General features: G+C 34.4%; 4 protein-coding genes across 7 annotated transcripts in view; 2 read left to right on the top strand and 2 right to left on the bottom strand.

Annotated features, from left to right (window-relative positions):
• Positions 1–2,010, top strand: part of LOC100179430 (nuclear migration protein nudC) — a 10,880-nt gene extending 8,870 nt beyond the window's left edge. Inside the window, exons 2-6 of the mRNA XM_018815451.2 lie at positions 89–198; positions 580–753; positions 1,107–1,301; positions 1,474–1,676; positions 1,851–2,010. Coding sequence (XP_018670996.1) covers positions 89–198; positions 580–753; positions 1,107–1,301; positions 1,474–1,676; positions 1,851–1,902 — 734 coding nt within the window. The 3' untranslated portion in view covers positions 1,903–2,010. The remainder of the gene's footprint in view (positions 1–88; positions 199–579; positions 754–1,106; positions 1,302–1,473; positions 1,677–1,850) is intronic.
• Positions 2,011–2,216: 206 nt separating this feature from the next.
• LOC100183362 lies at positions 2,217–7,649 on the bottom strand. Of its 2 annotated transcripts, none has more exons than XM_026838358.1 (6): positions 7,459–7,649; positions 5,511–5,714; positions 5,208–5,295; positions 4,765–4,866; positions 3,825–3,880; positions 2,217–3,583 (listed from the first exon to the last, which is right to left on the bottom strand). In XM_026838358.1, exons 1-6 carry the CDS (start codon positions 7,556–7,558, stop codon positions 2,940–2,942), a joined length of 1,194 nt encoding a protein of 397 aa, XP_026694159.1. In that variant the 5' UTR covers positions 7,559–7,649; the 3' UTR covers positions 2,217–2,939. The 2 variants fall into 2 exon arrangements, with proteins under 2 accessions (XP_026694159.1, XP_002127757.1); XM_002127721.4 differs by lacking the exon at positions 7,459–7,649 and adding an exon at positions 6,374–6,528.
• A 2,007-nt stretch (positions 7,650–9,656) lies between these two features.
• Positions 9,657–20,291, bottom strand: LOC101242727 (soluble guanylate cyclase 88E-like). Its single transcript, XM_026838331.1, has 17 exons — positions 19,660–20,291; positions 19,003–19,124; positions 18,280–18,390; positions 17,210–17,398; positions 16,672–16,812; positions 16,327–16,447; positions 15,977–16,043; positions 15,406–15,511; positions 14,972–15,107; positions 14,307–14,447; positions 13,793–13,894; positions 12,963–13,164; positions 12,257–12,366; positions 11,366–11,492; positions 11,126–11,156; positions 10,820–10,863; positions 9,657–10,336 (listed from the first exon to the last, which is right to left on the bottom strand). The coding sequence occupies exons 1-17, from the start codon at positions 19,774–19,776 to the stop codon at positions 9,657–9,659; spliced, it is 2,547 nt and encodes an 848-aa protein (XP_026694132.1). The 5' UTR covers positions 19,777–20,291.
• Positions 20,292–20,499: 208 nt separating this feature from the next.
• Positions 20,500–24,410, top strand: part of LOC100184122 (asparagine--oxo-acid transaminase-like) — a 9,147-nt gene continuing 5,236 nt past the window's right edge. The window contains exons 1-7 of one of the 3 annotated variants that reach the window (XM_026838329.1): positions 20,500–20,721; positions 20,858–21,007; positions 21,822–21,949; positions 22,256–22,393; positions 22,590–22,717; positions 23,157–23,220; positions 23,802–23,841. In XM_026838329.1, the coding sequence (XP_026694130.1) occupies positions 20,907–21,007; positions 21,822–21,949; positions 22,256–22,393; positions 22,590–22,717; positions 23,157–23,220; positions 23,802–23,841 (599 nt within the window). In that variant the 5' untranslated portion in view covers positions 20,500–20,721; positions 20,858–20,906. Of the gene's footprint in view, positions 20,722–20,775; positions 21,008–21,450; positions 21,492–21,821; positions 21,950–22,255; positions 22,394–22,589; positions 22,718–23,156; positions 23,221–23,801; positions 23,842–24,410 lie in introns of those variants that run through there. The other 2 variants (XM_002127666.3, XM_026838330.1) reach the window with 2 other exon arrangements.

Genomic DNA, 24,410 nt, shown 5'->3' with positions numbered 1-24,410 from the left:
AAACTAAAAAAATAGTTTTATTTGTTCAAAAACTTAAAAAACACAAGTGTCATTTATTCATACATTCAAAAACATTTTGTTGTAAATTTTAAGGAGAAAGAAAAACAAGAGAGAGCGCGTAAAGCTGAACTTGAATCAAGCAAGATTGTTGAAGTTACTGAAGAAGAAGCTGAAGCCATAAAAGCTCAACAGGAAAATGTAAGCAGTTTTTAGAATTCTGTTACTGTCATACATTACCTATTATCCCATACGAATTCTTATCCTTCAAGCAACAAAAAGAGTTTTAAGGTCCATCCTAATATAAAATTAAAACACCTAATTTAGTAATTTATAGGGTAACATTTCGAAAAGCTGCCGAAGCTGTTATATGTGTAAGATTAAAACATTAAGTCAAGGTGTCACCCAAGGCACCTGGCCCTAATGTTCTGCCAAGCCTTTTTTTAATTTTGTGCCAAATTCACACATACTGCCAAAATGCCTTAAATTTTGTCTACTGTGTTATACTACCATACGAGTTTATATCCTATGCTGAACAACACAAGGTCCATCTAAATATAACAAAAAAACACTTACTTTCAGGTTACAACAGCAACAGAGAAACCTGCAGTAAAAGAAACGGTCGAAAACGACACGAAAGACAAGTCTGGTGAAGAAAGTGACGATGAAGACAGTAAAGGTAAAATTAAACCCAACTGTGGGAACGGGGCCGACCTTCCTAACTATTCATGGACGCAAACTTTGGAAGAAATTGAGGTATGTTTCATTTTATTTACATATATGGACCATATGCAGATATGCTCCAATGTATTATGCTGTTGTTACTCACATGATTATCTAGACTTCTAGACCTCATGAAGGGTTTTAGTATTAAATATTGCATGAGCTGAAACTACCATTATAAGTTGCCTTTTATTCATTTTGCTTCTTGTACACAACAGACAGCACACGCTTTTGTATACAATGATAAAATGCAATACCTCGTAAACCTTTTGTGTTTAGAAATTGCTGACTTTACGAAAGTTTTATTACCAAAAGCAGATACTGTAACTCCACAATATGATGATATATGCTCAAATTTTTAAACATTTAAAAATTTTATTTTTCAGTTGAGATTGCCATTCAAAGTAAATTTTCCTGTTCGTGGACGTGATGTAATTTGTGAAGTGGAGCGTAAACACATTAAAGTTGGGTTAAAGGGTCACCCACCAATTATTAACTGCGCTACACCGAAAGAGGTCAAGACAGAAGAGACCTACTGGACAATTGATGACAGAAAAACTCTCATTCTAACAGTGGAAAAGGTTTTTAAATTTTTCGGTGAAAATTTTCACCAAAAATGGTGTTAGTTTTGTGTTGTTTGAAGACATTTATTTTTCATTACTAAAATAACAAGACAAAATTCATAAAATGTCCTAAAATTCATCCTAAAAAATTTATAAAATGTCTAAATTTCATCAAAGACAAAATTCACAGGTAAATAAAATGGAATGGTGGTCACAACTCGTAACCTCTGACCCAGAAATCAACACTAAAAAAGTGAATCCGGAAAACTCGAAACTGTCAGACCTGGACGGCGAAACAAGGGGCATGGTTGAAAAAATGATGTTCGACCAGCAACAAAAACAGATGGGGAAGCCAACATCTGATGAACAAAAGAAGCAAGATATGTTACAGAAGTCAGGGATTTTGAAGTTATTTTTTAATGAGGAATAGTTTTTGAAGAAGGATTTTGAATTTTCACGTTTTTGAATATTTTTATTCTTTTTGTACATTTTTTTCTAGGTGTTTTTACTAAAACAGCAAAACTAATTATTGTTACAAAGCATTAACGTTTTTACTTTTTCATTCAGATTCATGAAACAACACCCTGAGATGGACTTTTCTAAAGCCAAGTTTTCTTGAACCAGTGTGGCTGTACAGAAATCTTAACAATTGCCCAGCAACAACAACAAGTGCTCGCCAAATAATAGCCCTGGCTTTTTGTTCAAATAAAATCATTTTTTTACATTTCGTAATTCTTAATATGGGTGCTAGCTATTTCTCAGGTGCCAAAACTTGGTGTATTTTTGACAGTGACACTTTTTGTCAATATTAGAGACATTTTATCTACAAGTGCGAGCAATATGAAATTATTTCCAATTTTATATTTTTTTATATTTAAAATTGGGACCAAAAAATTTAACATTTTTTAACTATAACAAAAGTCCAAAAAAACGTTTTATTTCTGAGTAAATTTGTATTTACGCACGTTGTGAAACGGCTATTATGTTTAACTGTCTAATGACTTATCTATTGTACAGCATATTTGATGTTCAAATTTAAAAGTTTGACAGCAGTCAACAGAAGTTTAGAAAACAGTGGCCAAATAGACAAGTATTTGTAAAGGTTATTTGTGTATTTTTTACATCAGAAAGCAGAGGTAAGACGCATATACAAATATGTAACTTCGGTTTAACGAAGTTTTAATACTGTAAACAAAATTTGATAAAATGGTTTATTATACTTTATAATCAAAAGTCTATATATGGTGAAGGTGAATGAATGTCAATAATTCATATTTGCGGAACTACTACAGTCGTTATAACACGGGTGCTCCGTTTCATACAACTCGTGCACGCTTACGAGTTACTACTTATGTAATTTGTGGTTATTTCCTAATTTTATAATTAAAAAAGAACTTTTATGTAAAATATTTTAGTTATATAAAAGGTATATATGTGCGTGTAGTATTTGTCAGTATTGGCATTGCTAAAAGTAACAGTACAGTAATAATAAAAATTGAGCTTAGTTTTTGTTAAGAAAAACCGCTATAGCATAACCATAGATACCTAAACATATAGTACTCTAAAACTATTATGGTATAACTTTTTTGTATAATTTTATATTTTGGCAAAAAACGAGGGTTAATATACGTAAGAAACAAATGTATGTTCATAAAATTACCGGCGATTTGTGTCTGTAAAACGCCATGTTATAAAAATTCGATGGCAAAAAAGCAGCATACAGAACGCGTTTTTGCATGCAAATAATACATCATTACTAATTGTAGGTCCTTCTAAATTATTCGCCCAAACTAAAATCAAAATTCGAAATACAAGTCTAGGCAGTTCCTGTAATGTTATTTGTACTATGCAGTAGAGAGTTTCAAGCTTTTTTCGGTCCGTTTCGAATTCCACATCCGCAAAACGGCGACTTACAACTAATACCAGGCTTAAAAACCCCAAGCCCCAAAACACGATCACGGCAATTAACAGTTTAAGATCTGTATAAATAATTTCCTGGTCCAAACTGCTCACAATAAACGTACTCAAATCAACTGCATTCAGCAGCATTTCGAAAAGCAGTAGATTATGACGTGAGGGGGGAAGTCCCTCCGGTTTCCGAATTAGAAATCTGACTAAAACGACCAAAATGCACGCAGCGTCGTGCAAAATGTACAATGAAAAATCTCTGCCTTTTGGTAACGGAGTTGAACTAGACTGCAATGTTGAGTTGACTGATAACCCCACTGTAGTACTGTAGTTAGAAGCAGTTGACATAGTCCTAATTAAACCGTCACCAGAGCCATGAACCGTTGTCATTTCTAAATGAAAAAGGCGCTCAATTTTTTAGATCGTTATACATAGTACAGTTGGGTAAGATCGGTCTCTTACAATATCCCATATTTGCTAACTGAGTTTTTAACAATTAATAACGGTCTTTTACGGTCGTGTGCATCATATACAGTTTTATAGTTCAGTAAATGTTCTGTATTTACTACCAAATGAGACGATAAGAGGAAATGAAAACATGTCGTATCTTATCCCAACCAACTATATACTTACCTAAAAATGTTCCGTTAGGTTGCTCAGTTGTCAAACCAAACTCATGTTCTGCTGATCTATATATGTAGAAAATATAACATAATATAAAAAGAAATCGAAAACGTTTCCAAAATGACTCGTAACGATATATATAGTAGGTTGGGGGAAGATGGGACACCTTTGGCGCATAATATCCTGATCGTGTTTTAAACAATTAACAACGGTCTATGGGAGTCTTAAGCATATATTTTTATAATTCTTTGAAAGTTCCTTGTTTACTATCACATTGGACGAGAAAATAGAGTTTAAATGTGTCCCAACTTCCCCCACCCCACTATACTTTTACAGGCAAATTTGTCCATTATACCGCAAGTGTTATATCTAATTATCTAAGACCTGAGTAAAAGCGTAAATTTTCGGCACTATATTGTAATAATCCTCGTGTTACGTTATAATAGGCTAGTGGGGAGTCATAGAGGAGTTATTGATGAATGTACTTACTTTATCCTCGCGTGGCCGAAAAACGACAGTCGTCAAACACGAGTGTCAATACACCTCCTGCCAGCTTACGAGTTACCATGTATGATACTTTGTGAGTGATTATTTTTTTATACAGTAGGGTGGGGAAGATGGGACACTTTTTAACTGTGTTTTCTCGTCCCATTTAGCAGTAAACAAAGAACAATCAAACATTTATAAAACTATATCCCCACGATTCCCATAGACTGTTGTTAAATGATTAAAACACGATCAGGGTGTAAGGATATAATTTGCTAAAGGTGTCCCATCTTCTCCCACCATAATATATATGGCTGATATTTGGACAACCCAGTAGTGACCACTATTAGTTGTGGGTTAGTGGTTATATGGGCTAGTAGTTGGGGTTAGGGTTAGCAGATAACGTCGGAGCGGATTCTTCACTAGCACTAAAATTTCTAACACCGTTGCAAATAAAACTTACCCGCTTAAGATTTCTTGCTGTCGAAAATTGTATATAGCCAGTTCAGTACAAATCAGAACCGGTATAATTGTAAGCAAACAAAACAACGTATTCGGGTCGAACCTGTACTAAAAAGAGAAATTAGTTTCGAGGAAAAAATGGTTTTTAAGCTTAACATCAGGTTTTAAATGACGCATTTTCCCATTTCCATACTTTTTATGTAGTGTGTTTTAACGAATGTCGCTGTTTAAATAATAATCTGCGCTTTTTATAAAAGACGAATAAAAAGATTTTTTCTTTAGTGTTCTATGTCGAAATTCATAATGAATTTAGTAATTAGTTATAGCTTCGCGTTTACAATAGAAAACAGAACTACAGCTCCGATCAATTTAACCATAATCAAATTACTACTCATTATATATAAGTCACATTCAGATTAACCACATAAAAGTCACGAAACGTACCACGTTCTACCGTTCCAGTGAATGTACTTGTAAAAGTGCCAGTAACCGTAGATTTTGCTTTTGTACCACAATGATTGCAGGCAGTCGACTGAAACAAAAACAATGTGACCTCAAAGCATTATATAGTATAGATTGGGGTAATGTTGTCCATATTTTCATTCGAGTTACCAAAGAATGCTTACAGAAATATATATTCGAATCGTATGGCGGTAAAACGGCAGTCGTTATAACATTGGTGTTCTGTTCATACACTTATAGGGCACGCTTACGAGTTACCATGTATCTAACTTTGTTGGTACTTACCGATAGACAACAGAATCCCAATTGACAGCAAAGCGTAACCCCAATGCGGAAACTTAGGATCGCTTAAATGAAGTCTCCAAATTGTAACACCGCATAAGCCGAGTAAAATACATCTGCCCAGAAATTCCCCGAATACAGTGTTAAGTAATTTGCACACACGTTCACTCTTTGGCATTTTTGGAGTTCTGATATCAGCAGCACGAACTGTAATAAAAACAGTTAGTCATATAGTAGGGTGGGGGACGGGGCATATTTAGCACATAATATCAAATATTCGGATCGTATTTTAATTACTTAACGGCGGTGTATGGGAGTCGTGAGAATATAGTTTTATAATTCGTTGAATGTTCTTTGTTTACTACCAAATGGGACGAGAAAATAGAATGCAAAGATGTCCCATCTTCCCCAATACTACCATATAGTACTAGGTAACATTTGACACTGTCAGCACCCAAAAACTATATTCCCTAATTCCATTAACGAAGCTCGTATATAGTCGCCGGCCACGGTAATGTAATTCTGTATAACCTTTATTGTTTATACCAAATGGGACGATAAAGGAAAATGAAAACATGTCCCATCGTACCCCACCCTGCCAAAGGGTATATTTTTGTGGACCTGTGGCATAATGTTCATAACGTTCGCTCGTAACCGCAGGTCTAATGATTGGGAAGACAATGATCGATCATTGCTTCAACCCAGTGGTCACTATGGTTTGTCAAAATTATTAGTCAAAAAAAAAAACAATTACGATATAAGTGATCGGGCACGAGATGTATATAAAAAAAGACACCCATATTATAGCCTATTTTTGCCTCGCCACGCGAAGATAAATAAGTTTAGGCTAACATTATACCATGTACCTAATAACTCTCTCATGCCCTTTAACCACTTGACCGAAATCTGTTGGTTCTAATGCTAAATATTGAGAATTTTTTTTTCTAATTATAATCCTAAGTTATAGTTTATATAGGCTAGTTATTGTAACTGTATATATAGTAAGTTCTCATATATTACTGAATACGTATATTTACTATATTTATAAAGCATCACAAATTATTAAAATATTTATTTTATCTATTTTTTTTGACCTCAGTATTGTATATACAGTAGGGTGGGGGAAGACGGGACACCTCTAGCACATAATATCCAAATATTCTGATCGTGTTTTAAACAATAACAACGAAAATAGAATAAATATGTGTCCCATCTTCTCCCAACCCACTATATATAGTTTCTTTGTCTATTACTCACTAAAACCTAACCATTTAAAAACATTTAAAACATTCGGTACCAGATACTCGCGTGCTACTGTACTAAATGTTAACCCAATGTGTCTGTACCCTAATAATGCATGAATGAAACTAACAGATAGGAAATGAACGCATTTCCACGAATTGAGTAAATCCACGTATTTCCTGGACTTTAACTTTAATTCACTTTATATTGCTATTATATGATATTGTAATTAAGTCACATGGGTATAGGCCTACTATGACTATATAGTACTATGGAATAAAATTGGGCACCTTTAGCACACAATATCTCATATTTCTAACAGTGTTTTGAACAATTAAAACAACGCTTTTAGAGACTCAGCGCTACGGTTACATATTTTTGTAAATATTTTTTGTTTACTACGAAATGAGAATAAAATGTGTCCCATTTTACCCATCCTACTGCATTTGGACATTGGACTATACCTTATATATGTAGTAGGGTGGGGGGACATGGGACACCTATTCATTTCATTCTTTTGTCGAATTTGGTAGTAAACAAAGATCATTCAAACAATTATAAAATCTTATTCTCATGACTCCCCTAAACCGTTGTTAATTGTTTAAAACACGATAAGGAAATTTGGATATTATGTGCCAAAGATGTCCCATCTTACCCCACCCTACTATATATATATATATATATATATATATATATATATATGACTTACTAGCATCGAGTCGTGCCACACCAACAATCGACGTAGTAGACTTCATAGCTTCGTTGTCACGTCGCATTGCGTCTAACTGCGCATCAGACCGTGCTTTCATGTCTTTTAAGTAGGAATTAACTAACAGATATATATACAATAAAAGTTATAGTGATTAATGTATCGAAAAGTTCTATAAGCAATATAAGAAACTTTCGCTGTAAAAAGAAATAAAAGTACTATTTTTTGTTGTTAGTATACCGGTTAAAAAAATTCAGTTGTTCTTAGTTAGGTATAATAGTATATTGGTGACAATCACCCACAAAGTAACATACATGGTAATTCGTAAGCTGGCACGAGGTGTATGAAACAGAACACCCGTGTTTAACGACTGTCGTTTTCCGGCCACGTAAGGATAAAAGTAAGTTACATTCATTGCATTAAAAAAGTATAGTTATAGGTGGGGTAAGATGGGACATGTTTTCAATCTCTTTTATTGTCCTGTTCAGTTGTAAACAAAGAATATTTACAGAAAAATAGGATTTATACCCTAACAATATCCCGTCTTACCCCACAGTACTATAAGCCTCATCTACATGGTACAAGAAAAACACACGAACGGGTAACCGATAAAAAGAGCCCAGATCGTGATACGCAAACTCGTTCTCTATATACTAGTTAACATAAACGTTTATCTCAATACTTCCTTTTTTATGAACGATATTTCGACAATCTGTTTCTTAGACCTTTTGTATTTATTATCCTTTATATTCCCTATATTGACTATTCTTTCACTGAGGGTATGCAATCGTAAAAATTACACAATGTTTACTTAGACCATTCTTAAAACTGCGCCCATAGTGACGTATTTCAATTATTATCTTTATTTTACAACACACACGACGTAAGAAATCAAATATTTGAAAAAAATGTTCAAAGAACGTTCTGTTTGAACTAGACTACCCATATGACGTAACACGACTTGGTAACAAACGAAAACAAACTGTAACACTGAAATAGCCACGCAATAAGGAACTTTCTACACGTTTTATACCATGTGACTCTCAAAGGGCAATTTTCAATGAAGCCTAACCATTAAATACGTTTAATGTTACACCCCATTTCGTTAAGGTCAATTAAGCGCAAAACGACTCTTTCGACCTTATTTTCCGGTGCAGATTTAAAGTGGTTGGGGCGCCTGCCTCTAACCCAGAGGTAATTGGTTCAAGGCTCGTCGCTGCTACCATTGTGTTAAGTGTCCTTGGGCAAGACACTTAACGGCAATTGCTTCAACCCAGTGGTCACTAATTGGTTGTCCAAACTATCAGGTATATATACATAAAATTGAAACTCCCCCAAACTTAATCACCTAAAAAGTAACAAATGCATGGTAACTCGTAAGCTGGCACGAGGTGTATGAACACTCGTGTAATAACAACTGCCGTTTTCCGGCCACGCGAAGATAAAAGTAGTTACATTCATTTATTACTTCATTTCATTTATAACCACATTTACGGTGTTCTTACGACTCATAGATCGTTGTTGGTTGTTTAAAACATGATCAGGATATTATGTGCTAAAGGGGCCTCATCTCTCCCCACAATTATATCAATATATCGTGCTAAAATAATTATCTTACCGCACAGTATTTTATATTCAATATCTTAAAACATCGCAGTAAATTCATGTATTAACACACGGTACAGACAACTTTTTATTTATTTTTAGATCATTTTTTAAGCAACAATACATCAATACGGAATAAGTGTTCATAAAGTACAACACGGCCCATCTAGATATGTCCATAGTGGTCTGGAAATACTAAGTACTAACTAACTAAAAGCGTTACTTCAAATCGTACGCGTTACAACAGTGACACAGTTTTCTTATAAATACAAAATGTCCCAAATTTCCCAATCGTGTTTTTAAAATATACAACGGTCTTTTAGAGTACTGGGGATATATTATATGATTCTGGGAATACTTGAAATGAGACAATAAAAGTGAACAAAATACCACCTTAACCCACCCCACCAAAAAAAAGATACAGTATATGGGTAATATATATACAAGTTATATAATACACTGACGTAGCTTGTGACGTGCCTTTAAATTATTCTAATCGACATAAATATGTTCTACATTTTCGCATCCCAAAGAATACGGCAAATGAATGTGCACCCAGTTTAGCGAATTCACCAAATGTATATGCATCCAGTTTAAAGAATACTGCAAATAGATGACACATTTTTTGTAGCTTCTTCATCATCTACGCCTGTTTCGGCCAGCACTGTAACCGCAGAATCATTCATTTCCCCAGACCAAGTTGGCATATTGGACACGCACGTTGACATCGTGTCGTCAGCAACTTCTTTTTGTCTCTTCTGTTCTGCTTTCGGTATATTAAGAAGGTTATTTATTCCTTGGTCAAGTTTTTCCGCTTTTTTACCCTCAGTGAGAATCGTGCAGTTTTTATCCACAATGACTTTTAAGGGCGCTTCAAGGCCTATAACTCGCATTAGGTTACTGTACGCGGTAGATACATTCCTGTCAACTGTTTCCACAGTTTTGCTTGACTTGTGGTCTTCTGTGGAATTCGGAATTTCTTCCAAAACACCATCTGACTCTTTGCTCTCTTGCTCTTCAATGCCCTGTCCCCCGTCGTCCTTTTCTTCCTCCATTTCTTGTTTATCCGTGTGCGTTTCAATCGTTTCCAGAATCTTATTAATTTCGTCTTCTTTCGTTTCAGTAGCCACGCTCGAAATAATACTGGTTTTGTCGTTTTTCTTTGACTGCAAACGAGTAGGGTGCAATTTTTGGTCATTAGGTCGACCTGTCACAGGGCCAGTGTCGATTTTGCCCTGTTTTGACACTTTTTCTTCACTATTGTCAACTTCATCTAAAAAATAAAAAGCAAAATCTGTAAAAAAGGCGCATATAGTACTGTTGTGTAGAACGGGATGCCGTGTACAACTAAATTCCTATATTTCCTAATCGTATTTTTAAGAAATACAATTGTTTTTTTTTTATAGTTTTTTAATACGATTTTATAATTCTGTAAAGTGTTTTAAACAACTATAACAACGGTTACGATACGGTTTTATAATTCTGTAAATGTTCTTTGTTTACTACCAAATGGGGGGAGAAAATGGAATGAAAAGCTGTCCTATTCTGCCCCACCTTACTATAATACAAAAAAACTAATGTCATCCGTGGTCAAATAATTTTGTAATCAAAATATGTACATTGAACTATTTCCACACACCTACAGTCACTAACGTATTAGCGCTATACATTTTTCACACTTTAGAAAGTTGAAACCGTTATGCAGTGCAGACTTAACAGTATTCTATATATATATATAAATTCAATAAATCCTTACCTGCGTTGTATGGGCTTATATCGTTTATATCTTCTAAATCGTAGCTGAAATGGTACAAGTTAATATTAATTACATTAAACTACTGTGAAATTGTTGCGGTAAGATGGGATATTTTTGCATCCAAATCGCATTTTTCCTAACCCTATACTTTTAACAATTAGCAACGCTCTTTTAGAGTTGTTGGGCTATGGCTCTTAACTCTGTAAATATTCTTTGTTTACTATACCAAACGGGACTAGAAAAATAGAATAAAAAATTCCCATCTCACCCCACACTCTTATAAAGTATTCTTACAATTCTACATACCTTATGTTCAAGTTCAGGTTACTCAGTCTCCCTGAAAGCAAATATAAAATAATATTACCTTCAGTATAGCTTAAATATAATATTACATTAAATATTTTGGTTTACAACAACGCTGTTTTAGAGTCGTGAGGATACGGTTATATATATTTTTAATGTTCCTAGTCTACTACCAAATGGGACGAGAAAATATATAAAAAATGAACCATTTTATCCCAATATACTATAATAGTAAAGCCTTACCGTTAAGCCAATAGGTTTTGATTGATCTGCTGCCCTTGATGCCTACGTCATCTTTTTCTTGTATGACGTAAGTTCCATACGTCACCAACTTGTCTTTACAGCATTGGGAGATTTGAATTCTCTCCGCCTAATACACAGGTGGTTGAATGAATGTAACTTACTTTATCCTCGCTTGGCCGGAAAACGACAGTCGTTATAAAATGGGTGTTCATACACCTCGTGCCCGCTTACGAGTTTTCAGCACGTGTGTTACTTTTTGGGTGAATATTTTTTGGGATTTTTTATGTGTTGCTGATAATTTGGACAACCCATTAGTGGCCACTGGGTTGGAGCAATTGCCGTTAAGTGACGCATACTCCCACAATGGAAGCAGCCACGAGCCTTCAACCCGCTACCCCTAGGTCATAGACAGGCGCGCTTTAACGCTTTTGCGACGGCGTCTGGTATATTAAAACACCGCCTACTCCAAACCAGCGCAAAATAATAATCCATAAGTTACATACGTTGTAACTCGTAAGCAAGCACGAGGTGTTTGAAACAAAAACACCAAAGTTATAGCAACTGTTGTTGCCTCGCCACTCGGGGATAAGTTAGTTACATTCATTCCATAATAATATAGATATATTTTATATAGTTCCGTGGGGAAAGAGGGAACACCTTTAGCACATTTCCTGATCGTGTTTTAAACAATTAACAACGGTCTATGACATGAGAGTTGTAGGGATACGCCTTTTTAATTCTTTGAATGTTCTTTGTTTGCTACCAAAAAAGGACGAAACAGTAGAAATGAAAAGTGTCCCATCTTCTATCACCCTTCTATATTAAAGGTATTGTTCCAATAGTCACACCTTTTTACATTCATTTATAATAATAGCATTAATTGTAACTTACCTTCCCAGCTGCTTCCAACTTCGATGCGATGTTCACTGTGTCCCCAAACAGGCAATATCTCGGTATCTTGTGACCAACTAAACCAGCGACCACACCCCCACAATGAAGACCTGGTATTTAAACATTTTTATTACTAACTTACGCTGACATAATACTCAATGATTGCTATATAACCCTAAGTCCAAGAAGTAATCCATAAGGGTGGGGAAAGATGAGACACCTTTTGCACATAATATTTAAATATCCTGATCGTATTTTAAACAAAAACAACGGTCTATGGGAGTCGTGAGGATACGGTTTTTTAATTCTTTGAATGTTCTTTGTTTACTACTAAATGCGACGAGAAATGGTCTATAAGAGTCGTGGGGATGTAATTTTATAAATCTTTGAATGTTTTTTGTTTATTATTAAATGGAATGAGAAAATAGAGTCAAAAGGTGTCCTATCTTCCCCCACCCTACTGTATGTCAGATTACATTATTCAAGTAAGTGGCCTATAACTTTCAAAATAATTTTATAAAAATAGTCCGGCGCCGTATAGTGGCAGAGTGGTTATTAGGCGCCTAATAATATTCACCCACAAAGTTACATTTGTGGTAACTCGTAAGCTGGCACGAGGTGTCTGGAACAGAACGGCCTTGTAATTACGACTGTTCTTTCGCCGCCATGCTAGGATAAATAAGTTACATTCATTCATTCAACTTACCAATTCGAATTTTGATTGGCTCTCTAGATTTCGGTACAAGAACTGTCTTAATTCCTATTAGCATTTCGATGGCCATGTCCGCCATTACTTTGGTATGATTTTCATCATACGTGGGAGCCCCCGAGATGCACATGAATCCGTCAGCTACCGTTTCTACTTTATATGTGTTGAATGTTTTACACAGAATGTCGAACACCTTTACCTATAAGAAAAGGGCTTAAAAGATAAGTAAACGGCTGACGAAAAAAACTAACGTTTTCGATTGGGGAAAACGGTTTGGTTTCTTGCAAATAAGATTATACAGTAGGGTGGGGAAGACGGGACACCTTTAGCACATAATATTCAAATATCCTAATCGTGTTCAAATACTAACAACGGTCTTAAAGAAATTGTGAGGATACGGTTTTATAATTCTTTGAATGTTATTTGTTTTCTACCGAATGGGACGAGAAAATAGAATGTAAAGTAGTCCTATCTTCCTCCACCCTACTATAGTATGTCTTAAAAGATATAGCAGCATTGCTTATGTTTTTAAAAACTATCCTTTAACAACCTGTACAAAACCTTCAAAACTTACACATTCTTAATGTCCTTTTCAGGGCACTTAACCTAATTGTTCCAACCTAGTATAGTTACTTAGGTTGTCCAGATTGTTGACCATAAAAAAAACAACAATAAACTACAATTTTATATATACGTGGTAACTTGTAAGCCGCACTAGGTGTATGAACAGAACACCCGAGTTATACTAACGACTAACGTTCTCGCCACGCGATGATGAGATAAGTCACATTCATGCATTAATTTATAAGCCTATAAAAAGCTCTCACCATTTTGTTTAACGTTTTCATTATTTCATGAGGTTCGATATGATCACAAATGTGAGCAAAATTGACGACGTCGCTGAATAGAACGGTTACGTCTTCGTATTTCTGTAATATGATATGCAACATTATGTTTTCATTTTCTTAGACTTCCCCTTTAGTAGTAAACCAAAACTATATCCAGAATTTTATAGAGCGTTGTTAGTTGTTAAAAACACATTAGAAAATATGAAATATGTGCTAACGGCACAGGCGCCAAACTTGGGGTGACATGATAGGCAGGCCTACCCAATAGTGTTTTATACTGTTTTAATCTGTAAACATTAGCATAAATTTAAAAAATGCAACTATCCCTGCCTCCCTTGCATTCTAAAAAGTTTGGCGGTTTGGCTATGGTATAATAAATAATAGGGTAGTTTAAACATTTAGTGTACCAACAAAATAACAATTTTTTATCTGTTTTTTCAGCGTAATGGACTCTATAGGCATACGGTCTTTAGCATTAAAATGAGTGACTTACCTCACAGAGACTAACGGAGGTGTTCCCTTTTCTTAAACTGCTTGCAATTTCCTTTGGTATCATGCTGTACAACAAGTTGTCTGTAACTTGTTGTTCATTTTCAAGTGTTCGAATTATCTCTTCCAAGCGAGAGTTTTTTCCCTATTACAAAAGTTATTATGAATGTTACATCGCCGCTATACTATTGTGGCCATATATATAAATATCTTAAACACGACACTTAACGGCAATTGCTCCAACTCAGTGGTCACTAATGGGTTGTCTTAATTGTTAGTCATACAGAAACGGTCTCCCCCAAATAAAAAGTTAACTCGCACGCGAACACGAAATGAATAAAACAGAGCATCCGTGTTGTAACGACCGCCATTTTCCGATCAGGCGAAGATAAAGCAGGTTACATTCATTCATTCATTTATTCAATCAACTTATTCGTTCGTTCATTCATTCATTCATTCATTCATTCATTCATTCATTCATTCATTCATTCATTCATTCATTCATTCATTCATTTATTCATTTATTCATTTATTCATTTATTCATTTATTCATTCATTCATTCATTCATTTATTGCTTAGTGTATACCTTAACAACAAACTTACAAAAACGAAACAACCCGTGCAAGGCAGTATCACACACAGTGTTAATATTGACGACATATACTCACCTGTTCTAAATCTAAAGCGAGCTTGTACTCAGTTGTCTGTTGCAAGCCATGTAGGACCATGTCTCTACTCAAGTCGTGGAAAGTTAGGTCATTGACATAAACACCCATTTCGTACATCTTGTCCAAATCATCCATTCTGAATAAAGGACAAATTCACTGTGGCATATATGGACAACGAATATGATAATTAATATAATACTTTAAGGCAGAGATAGATAACAATGAAAACTGATAAAGTTTGCTCATACTTTGGTAACATGAAAACCGTTAGCACATATAATATTCTACATGTTTTTAACAATTAACAAAACTATTTTAAGAGTCGGGAGTATAACTGTTCTGTAAATATTCTTTGTTTACTATCAAATGGAACAACAAAAAAGGAAAAAAAATCTGCTATATTACAAAAACAACTGTACAAAAAGTGCTCTTACACAAACGTTGCCAAAAAGATGACGAAGTCCCATTCTTCTACGTACAACATTTGGCCTCGTAGTTTAATAAAATGAGTTAGGGATCTATCGAATCTTTGACTGGTATCTAAAGTGTTCACAACGTTATAGTTATTTAGAACTTAATGATTGAATGAATGTAGCTTATTTTTTGATGAATGAAACTTATTTGTGGGTGAATGAATGTACCTTGTTTATCCTCGCATGGCGGGCAAAGACAGTTATTATAACACAGGTGTTCTGTTTATGCACCTCGTGCCTGCTTACGAGTTACCACGTATGTAACTATGTGAATATTTTTATGTGTGATTTGCTATTTAAACAACCCAAAACAAACCAGGTTGATGCAATTGAAGTGTGTTGCCATACGACACATACGTCTACAATAGTAACAGCGTCGAGGCTTGAACTGCTATATCTTTGGGACTAACGAAATGCTTGTCGCAAAACGTACACGTTAGTCAGTGCAACTTATAGGTGTAAGTTCATAAATTAATAAATGAAATTGTTTTGGAAAGTTTACATAATATGAAATATGGTTTAGATACTTTACTTTTGTTAATTCTTGCCGTTGACTTGACAGACGTAAGCTCAAAAACGTTGTTCCGATGTATAAGCACCTGTGTGTTTGAACATTGTAAAGTTAAACACAATTCAGTATTTTAAAACCACATCTTTTAAAAGTATAAACTAATTGAAATAAATAAATACATAAAGGTAATGCAATCTCTGGGTTTCAAGTGTCTCGCAGCTAGGTAAACATAAACTATTTAATGAGTTTTCGAATTGCCGTTTTGACTGAAATCAAGCGCTGGCAACATCATACCCCATACTATACGTTATATTTTAACATAAACTGACGACTGCTTTATCAGCAATCTATTTAATGTTCGAATGACTTACATTATCCCATGTTAGGTCATAACCAAGCGGCCTTGTCATAAAAAACGTTTCATTCAATCTCTTTCCATTTAATCCATTACATATTATGTTTAGTCCGTGCCCAGTAGTCAAGATCTGTAACCTAAGAATAATAAATATAAATCTCCATTGAAACTATAAAAGTATCTCATACGACTTATGGCCTTGATGTGGAAAAACTGATAACGATATATAAGTTACATACGTGGTGACTTGTAAGCGGGCATGAGGTGTATGAAACAAAACACCCGTGTTATAACGATATCGTTGTCCCGTTATGCGAGAATAAATAGGTTACATTTATTCAACATGTGTTGTAAAAATTACCTTTCATCAAATACAACGTGGAAGGGGAATTGTTCAAAAAACAATTTTGAAGGAAAGATCAGTTTTTTGTTGAGGCGAAATTGCCTTTTCTCTGTCACCAAGTTTTGAAACACTATGTGGAGGTCGTTTGGGTAGTCCAACCTAAAACATAAAGTTAAATATGAGTAAATAATACAAAGTAGGGTGAGGGAGACGAAACACCTTTAGCATGTAAAGTATCCAAATACCGTGATCGTGTTTTAAACAATTAACAACGGTCTATGGAAGTCGTTGGGATACGGTTTTATAATTCTTTGAATGTTCTTGGTTTACTAAAAAATGTGTTTTATAGAGAAGGGTAGAGGGAGATAGGACACTTTTAACTCTATTTTTTCGTCCCATTTAGTAGTAAACAAAGAATTATAAAACTATACTCTCTTCACGACTCCCATTAAACTGTTGTTATGGTTTAAAACACAACCGGGATATTTGGATATTATGTTCTAAAGATGTTCAGTCTTCCCATCCTACTATATAAAGATATATATTATAACTTTACCTGTATACAGCTAACATTACGTCGCCAGTAAATCCATGTTGTGTTATGTGTATAGCGACATCTACCGAGTAGAATTTGTCAGCTATCGCACGGATGAGGCCTTTGACGTAATACATAAAACCGGTGAAGGTCCGTCGACTTCGATAGTGTAATTCAAGGCCGTTTACATCTTCTTTCGAAATATGGAAACTAAAAATAGGGTATATACGTAAACTACAAGAAAACATAAGTTTTATATAGTACTGTTAGTGGGATACCATTAGCACCTAAAACAATCTTTCCCGGTCGTGTTTTGATTAATTACCAATGCGCTTCTAAAATGAAAACTCGTCCCATCTTACCCGTACTATTACATAGTTTTTTAAACATTTAACATTCATTGATTTTTCTTTGTTTACTGCCACACGGGACGAGAAAATAGAATAATAAAAACGTGTTCCATCTTCTTCCACTTTACTATATATTGGCCCAATGAGTTAGTTTAGCATCGTGCTTCGTGGGCGGCAAGTGTAAAGTAACCATGACTGTTTACGCTTTTTGCCGCAGGAATTTCTTTCGTTGGAGCGCTTTTTCGTGGGCGCAGTGTTTAGTTCTCTCTTGGCCTTGTGGTTATTGGTTGTTTTGTCTGCGACCGTCAGCAAGCAAACGTATTGGTTTTGTATTAGACAAGCTAATGTTTTGTAAAATTAGTTCAGTAGTAAACAGCTGTATTTTTGTAAGAATGTGTTGTGTACTATAAGTTCAGTATAATAAATAGTCGCAAGATTTCAATTCAGGTTAGATTGATCAGTAATATTTTAAACAGTTCTCTGAAGTTGTATATTACAATGGGGTTAGATGGGTTTTGTTTTCATTCGCATTTCACGTCCAATTTCGTAATAGTCAAGGAATAATTTAACAGTTACGTAATCGTAACCGCGCGCTTCTAAAAAGGCGCCTTTAATTTTCCAAAGCATGATAATGAAACATGGTATTTAAGTGATAACTGTATCCTATTTAAGAGTGAGATGATCTTACTCCACAATAACAGCATTCTTATAAAGCTAAATAATTTACGATGTAAGTTTTACCTTGGTGGTTGAATGTCGGCAAAACTAAAACGGTAAAACTCATGCATGCAATCTAGTCCATTAAGAAAATCTCGAAACGTTCGTCCAAGGACCTTGATTATCCTATCGTTTCTGCAACATATATGGTAATAGTTTGTAAAAAACGCGTTATTGTTACATTTTTTGTCATAAGTTAATCAGAGCAGTCTTAAATTAATAGCATTTTTAATTTGAATGAAAAAACATATATAGATATATTGTAGGATGGGAGAAGATGGGACACATTTGCATTTTATTTTCTTGACCTATTTGGTAGTATACACAAAGAACATTCAAAGATTTATAAAACCGTATCCACACGACCCCATAGACCGTTGTTAATTGTTTGAAACAGAATCAGGATATTTGGATATTATGTGCTAAAGGTGTCCCGTCTTCCTCCACTCTATTGTATATATATAGTAATACTTTGTATTAGACTCTACATAAAACGTATTTAAAAATAGTTTATTTTCACTCAAAACCAAATTTTTAGTTATATAAATTAATATAACGACTTTTTATCTACATTACAACGAAACTTGTGGCACAAATATGTGTAAAATTTTTCTATTGGTAAAACGGCCAATGACAAAGGCCAGAATACCATACTAATACGTGAATGATAATGTATTTAAGCTTTAGTCGTGCATTGATGGTTTAGCGTTTATATTTTATGCGTAAAAAGTTAAGTACACCAAATACCTAATGTTGTCTATGTACACAATAAAGTGCTTTCCCGCTTCTTCCATTATCAGATTCACTGGCACGCCTGTCAACTCTTCTGTTGAGTTAGCGATCATAGGTATTAGTTGTTCATCGTATACCTGCGTAATATAGTAACGTGGGGTAAAATGAGAAATGTTCATTCTCTTTTATCGTCCCATTGAGTAGTAATAATGTTCACAGAATTATAGAACCGTGACTTTAAAAGGGCGTTGTTGATTGATTATAAACACGAACATGAAAGGTCCTAGTTGCAACCTAAACCACGCCATAGTATACGTTTGCCCCAACGTCAGTCATTTAGCACGAGCAATATACAGCTTTAAGCGGCAAATTTTGTCACATTACAGAGCGGGCAGGTAAAAACAGTATTGCAGTTCTTAAAATATAAGTTATGATAAGGTATATTGCAAAATAACTAAATGTTGGTTTTAAAATCGTAACCAAATTTTTATGTAATAAAATTGCAGTATTAGTTTTCTTCGTTATTCGGAGTCACGGTTTAGCGCACGTCTTCTAGCAGGCCACCACCAAAGTAAATATATATACCACGATGATGCGACAAGTCGCGATTTCATGGCGTGATCAAAGTATTGCCTCAATACAGTAGCTTGCAAATGCAGAATAAAATATTACCTTGTGCGTGGTAAACGTATTCGAAATATCATTAGAACCGACAATTCTGTGCCATATTTTATCTCCGTACATTTTCTTTATGCAGTCAGCCATGCTGTCTAGTATAAGCCCGTACATTTTAGCAGTCAAGTGTTCATAAACAATACCGAAACCCAAATTGTGTCGCGAGATATTTGATGCAATGTTATAAAGACAGAAGTGTCAAAAACAGCTGTGTTAGATTTACATGCCGACTGCAGGCGCATTAACTTGAAATCGTTGGTCATACGCAGATGGAGATAAAGAAAAATGTAAATAAATGTAATTACATAACATGTTGCCGCAATCAATTTATAATATATATGTGGGGAAAGATGGCACACCATTACCACATAATATCCAAATATCCTGATCGTGTTTAAAGCAATTAACGGCGGTCTAGGGGAGTAGTAAGGATGCGGTTTTATAACGTTTTGAATGTTCTTTGTTTACTGCGAAATTGAGCGAGAAAATAGAATGAAAAGGCGTCCTATCTTCCCCACCCTACTCTACTGCGCATATGTTGTTTGGGAACATATTATGCACATTGTTGCATGTGGTAGTTTTGTACTTGAGAAACAATAGTTAAAATATTGTGATTGTTGCATATACTTCACAAAGACTGATATGCCCCCTAAATTGGTTTAATTTTTGTGGATAGCACTTAAGCACTTAAACGATTGTTTTCAATTTCGATATAGCCTACTGGTACCGCTCCTCAATAACACTGTATACCGGATACACTTGTCATTTATGATACCGCCTTTCATTTATTGCATTGTTTAGAACTAGCCGTAGAATCATCTTGTATACGTTTTATTACTGTACATATATATTCAATTTGGATTGTTGTTGTACAGCAGCAAATGGTAGCTTATAAGAATATTTTTTGTCTCTTTGGTTACAGTACCGAAGATTTCGAAATATTTTAAACAACAAAAAGACAGGAAATGACAACAGTTGTTAAAACACGCTTACAGTTAAAACCATAGCTTGAATAATCTCTTTTTGGTTTTGAGTCGTTCAGCTTCGTCATATCCCATTGTGAGTACCAGATCACGTATTGAATTTACGTAAAAAAGCAGTGTTCGGATAACACGCTGTTATAATTCATCAGTCCGCTTTTACAAGGTTTTTTGGCGGTTGTTTTATCAAATATATTGTTTATGATTTTTATTAGGCGGGAAAGTCCATTTAAAATCCAACAAATTGTTTGTCGCACGTGTAGAATGTATCAGGCAAAAGGGAACGTAACTGGACAGCAATATCTCAAAAACTCGTTACACAGTTATCAGTTTGCATCCAATTTGCAATTCAATGAACGAATAAAGTAAGTGATGCTTATTATTATAGAAATATAGATAATGGTACGGTTAAAGACTTGTATAGGCTATATACGCACCACTGTAATTTAATTTCTTTTAATTCGCTTAACCAAACAGCACTAGTGAAGAACCCTCCGGTACATAGCATAATAGGCTGGTGGAAAGTGTTAGAGGTTGGTGGTTAGGGGATTAGTGGTTATAGGGGTTAGCAAATAAGGTGGGAAGAGGATTCTTCACTAGCACCGTATATGTCCTTAGGCAATTGCTTTAACCGAGTGGTCGCAAATGCGGGTTGTACAAATTTTCAGCCATACATAAAAATCCCCCCAAAAAATAATGACCCACAAAGTAACATACATGGTAACTCGTAACCTGGCACGAGATATATGAAACAGAACACTTGTGTTATAACCACTGTCGTTTTACGGCCACGAGGAGATAAAGCAAGTTACATTCACATTCAATGTACCGCAAAGCAAATGACAGCTAGTACGTAATGTAACCACAAGTACAAAAGCAAATTTGTTTTTGGCTGTAAACTTTATAAAGACAAATAAAGATTAGGTCAACGCCCTGTGGCATACTGTTAAAACATAAAGAGCCAATAATTGCAGAGCAAATGTACATAATAAGTTCATGATGGCTTGCCCTAACATTATTATTTTAATAATATAATTAGCCTTTTCCCTTTACCCTTAAAACATTTTTTTATAAATGATTTTCCTTTTTTTTAATAAGAGTTTTTTGAAGTTTTAAAAACTAGTTTTATTTAGTTTGGTTCAAGTGTATTAATAAATTTTACTATTTTAAAATTTTTAGCGATTTAAAAGAAAAAGGCCAGAAAATCTTTCATCTTGGTTTTGGTCAGTCTCCATTCCCTGTCCCACCACATGCAGAACAAGTCCTCAAAGAAAATGCTGGACGGGCTGAATATTTCCCTGTGAAAGGTGTTATATTTGCTTTTATGCATTAAATCATGGTCACATACTGTTTGGTTTATAAAACTAATTATTTTAGTGGTGTTTAAAAATGTTTTTTTGGTGGCCAACTCAGCTCTAAACATTAGAATTGTTAGAAAAAATCTGTTTACAGAAAACCAAATTCATACTAAAATATGTATTTGTTTGCAAAAATATGTTTTACAACATTTTTCGTAATCTGTGTACATTTTAGTTGCAACAGCACTATTCTTTAAACCAATTTATTCTTGTTTCTCTGTCTTTTATTCCATTTTAAATTCTGTTATTGTTCAGGCATACTAGAACTTAGAAAAGCAATCATTGATTTCCATGCTAAGCAAGATGGTCTACATCAGTTTACTTTAGAGAACTGTGTTGTGGGCCCAGGATCAAAAGAACTTATCTTTTTATTGATGTCAGTTATTGGTGGGGGTAAGAACCTAAATAAATGAATGTAGTTTGTTTATCCTCCCATGGGACAATGATAGTCTTTATAACACAGGTGTACTGGTTCATACACCTCCGGCCCGCTTACCAGTTATCACATGTATAACTTTGTGAGTAATTGGGTAACGTAGCAGTGACACAACTATTTGTGGTTGCTATAATATTTCTTTTTGTATTTTAGATGTCTTACTCCTCTCCCCTACATGGACTACCTATAAACCCCAAGCAGTATTATCTAACCACAAAGTTTTTGTTATCCCTACAAGTTATGAAAAACACTGGAAACTCACGCCAGCCATGATAGAAAAAGTAAGTGAATATGTTCTGTTTTTTTTTAGTTTATGAAAGAATTGTATAATGTAACTTACTTTATCCTTGCGTGGCCGGAAATCGACAGTCATTATAACACGGTTGTTCATACACCTCATGCCAGCTTACCTGTTATAATTGATGTTACTTTGTGGTTTTATGTTATTTTTTTTCTCAATTTTTATTTATAACTGATAATTTGGACAACCCATTAGTGACCACTCGGTTGGAGCAATTACCGTTAAGTGTCTTGCCCAAGGTCACACAATGGTCACAAAACAATAAAGAAAATTATTAATGAACGATTGAATACAACTTAAATTTCAGGCAAATACAGTCCTTATAACTCAGGTGTTTCTGTTCCATACACCTTTTCCCTCCATCATGTATGTAACTTAAATAGCTAGCAATATGGACCCTTTTTTTTCTTTTATATTAGGTGTACAGTGAAAACACAATCAAGGAGAACAGTCTGCTTATCTTCTGCAATCCAGACAATCCAAGTAAGTTTACTGTTTTTTAGTTACGGTTTTCACAGGCAGTACCAGTCACAATATATTTCAACTTGCAAAAGTAATTGCTTCAACCCAGTGGTTATTAATTGGTTGTCCAAATTATCAGATATACCTAAAAAAATGAAAACAAATTCACAAAAATAATCACCTACAATGTAACATACATGGTAACTTGTAAGCTGGCACGAGGTGTATGAACATCGTGTTATAACGGCTGTTGTTTTCTATCCACACGGGATAAAGTAAGTTACATTCATTCATTCATTCAATTATTGTATGAGTAAATGATATTCATTTTATCCTCGCATGGTGTGGCACTGACAGTCATTATAACACTTAACATTTGCAAAAAAAAAATATGTAAATTTGTTTTAATCACAATCAATTTTATACTTGTTCAAATCTGACTGTTTGATCCAAAATGTCCCCCCATGTAATGAATATGCTTTAAATTACCAGAAAAGCAATTTCAAGTATTACATTACTGCTAATACTAACTGCAACAGAATAATAACCTTATTGCCTACTGTATTTTAACATAGTTTTAATACCTTATGTTTCATATGTAGCTGGGAGTAGCTACACTAAAGATGAACTTATAGCTCTTGGGTAAATATTACAGCATGGCTGTCCTATGCTTTAGTGCTTTCATTTAGTTTTCCCAATGCTTATCTTCATAATAATTATTAAAAATGCATCAAATTGTCTGTTTTATCATTTTTATCTTTAAATTAATCCTAGAAATTTGTTTTGCAATATTTGGCCTTTAAAAAGTTAAAGTCCTTGGCTACATGATTGTTCTATAAAGCTTACATAAATAGTAGGCCTTATAGGTCTTTTTTAAGTTAATTTAAAGTGTGCTATGTAGATAGGGATGCACATTACAGAATAATTAGGTATTCTAGGATATCCTAGAATACTTTATTTCGAATCTAGAATTCCGAATCTAGAATTTCGAATCTTTTTATATTTATANGGAAAAAATAATTTTACCCACATAAGTCAGTTTATTGACTCTTTCATACCCGCCTTGTTGGAACATGAGCTGTAAAATGATCAAAAATTGTACTATTGGGTAGTTTTTGCGTCATGAAACGTATAGCAGGTTATGAAAAGACGTTACGAAACGTCTACTCTTGAAAGTCCCACAAACACAAAAATATTTTTTTTCAAAATTA

Source organism: Ciona intestinalis, unplaced genomic scaffold, assembly GCF_000224145.3.
Source record: "Ciona intestinalis unplaced genomic scaffold, KH HT000075.2, whole genome shotgun sequence".
Classification (NCBI taxonomy): domain Eukaryota; kingdom Metazoa; phylum Chordata; class Ascidiacea; order Phlebobranchia; family Cionidae; genus Ciona; species Ciona intestinalis.
Note: the sequence above shows the minus strand (reverse complement) of the source record. Positions and strands in the feature narration are given on the sequence as shown.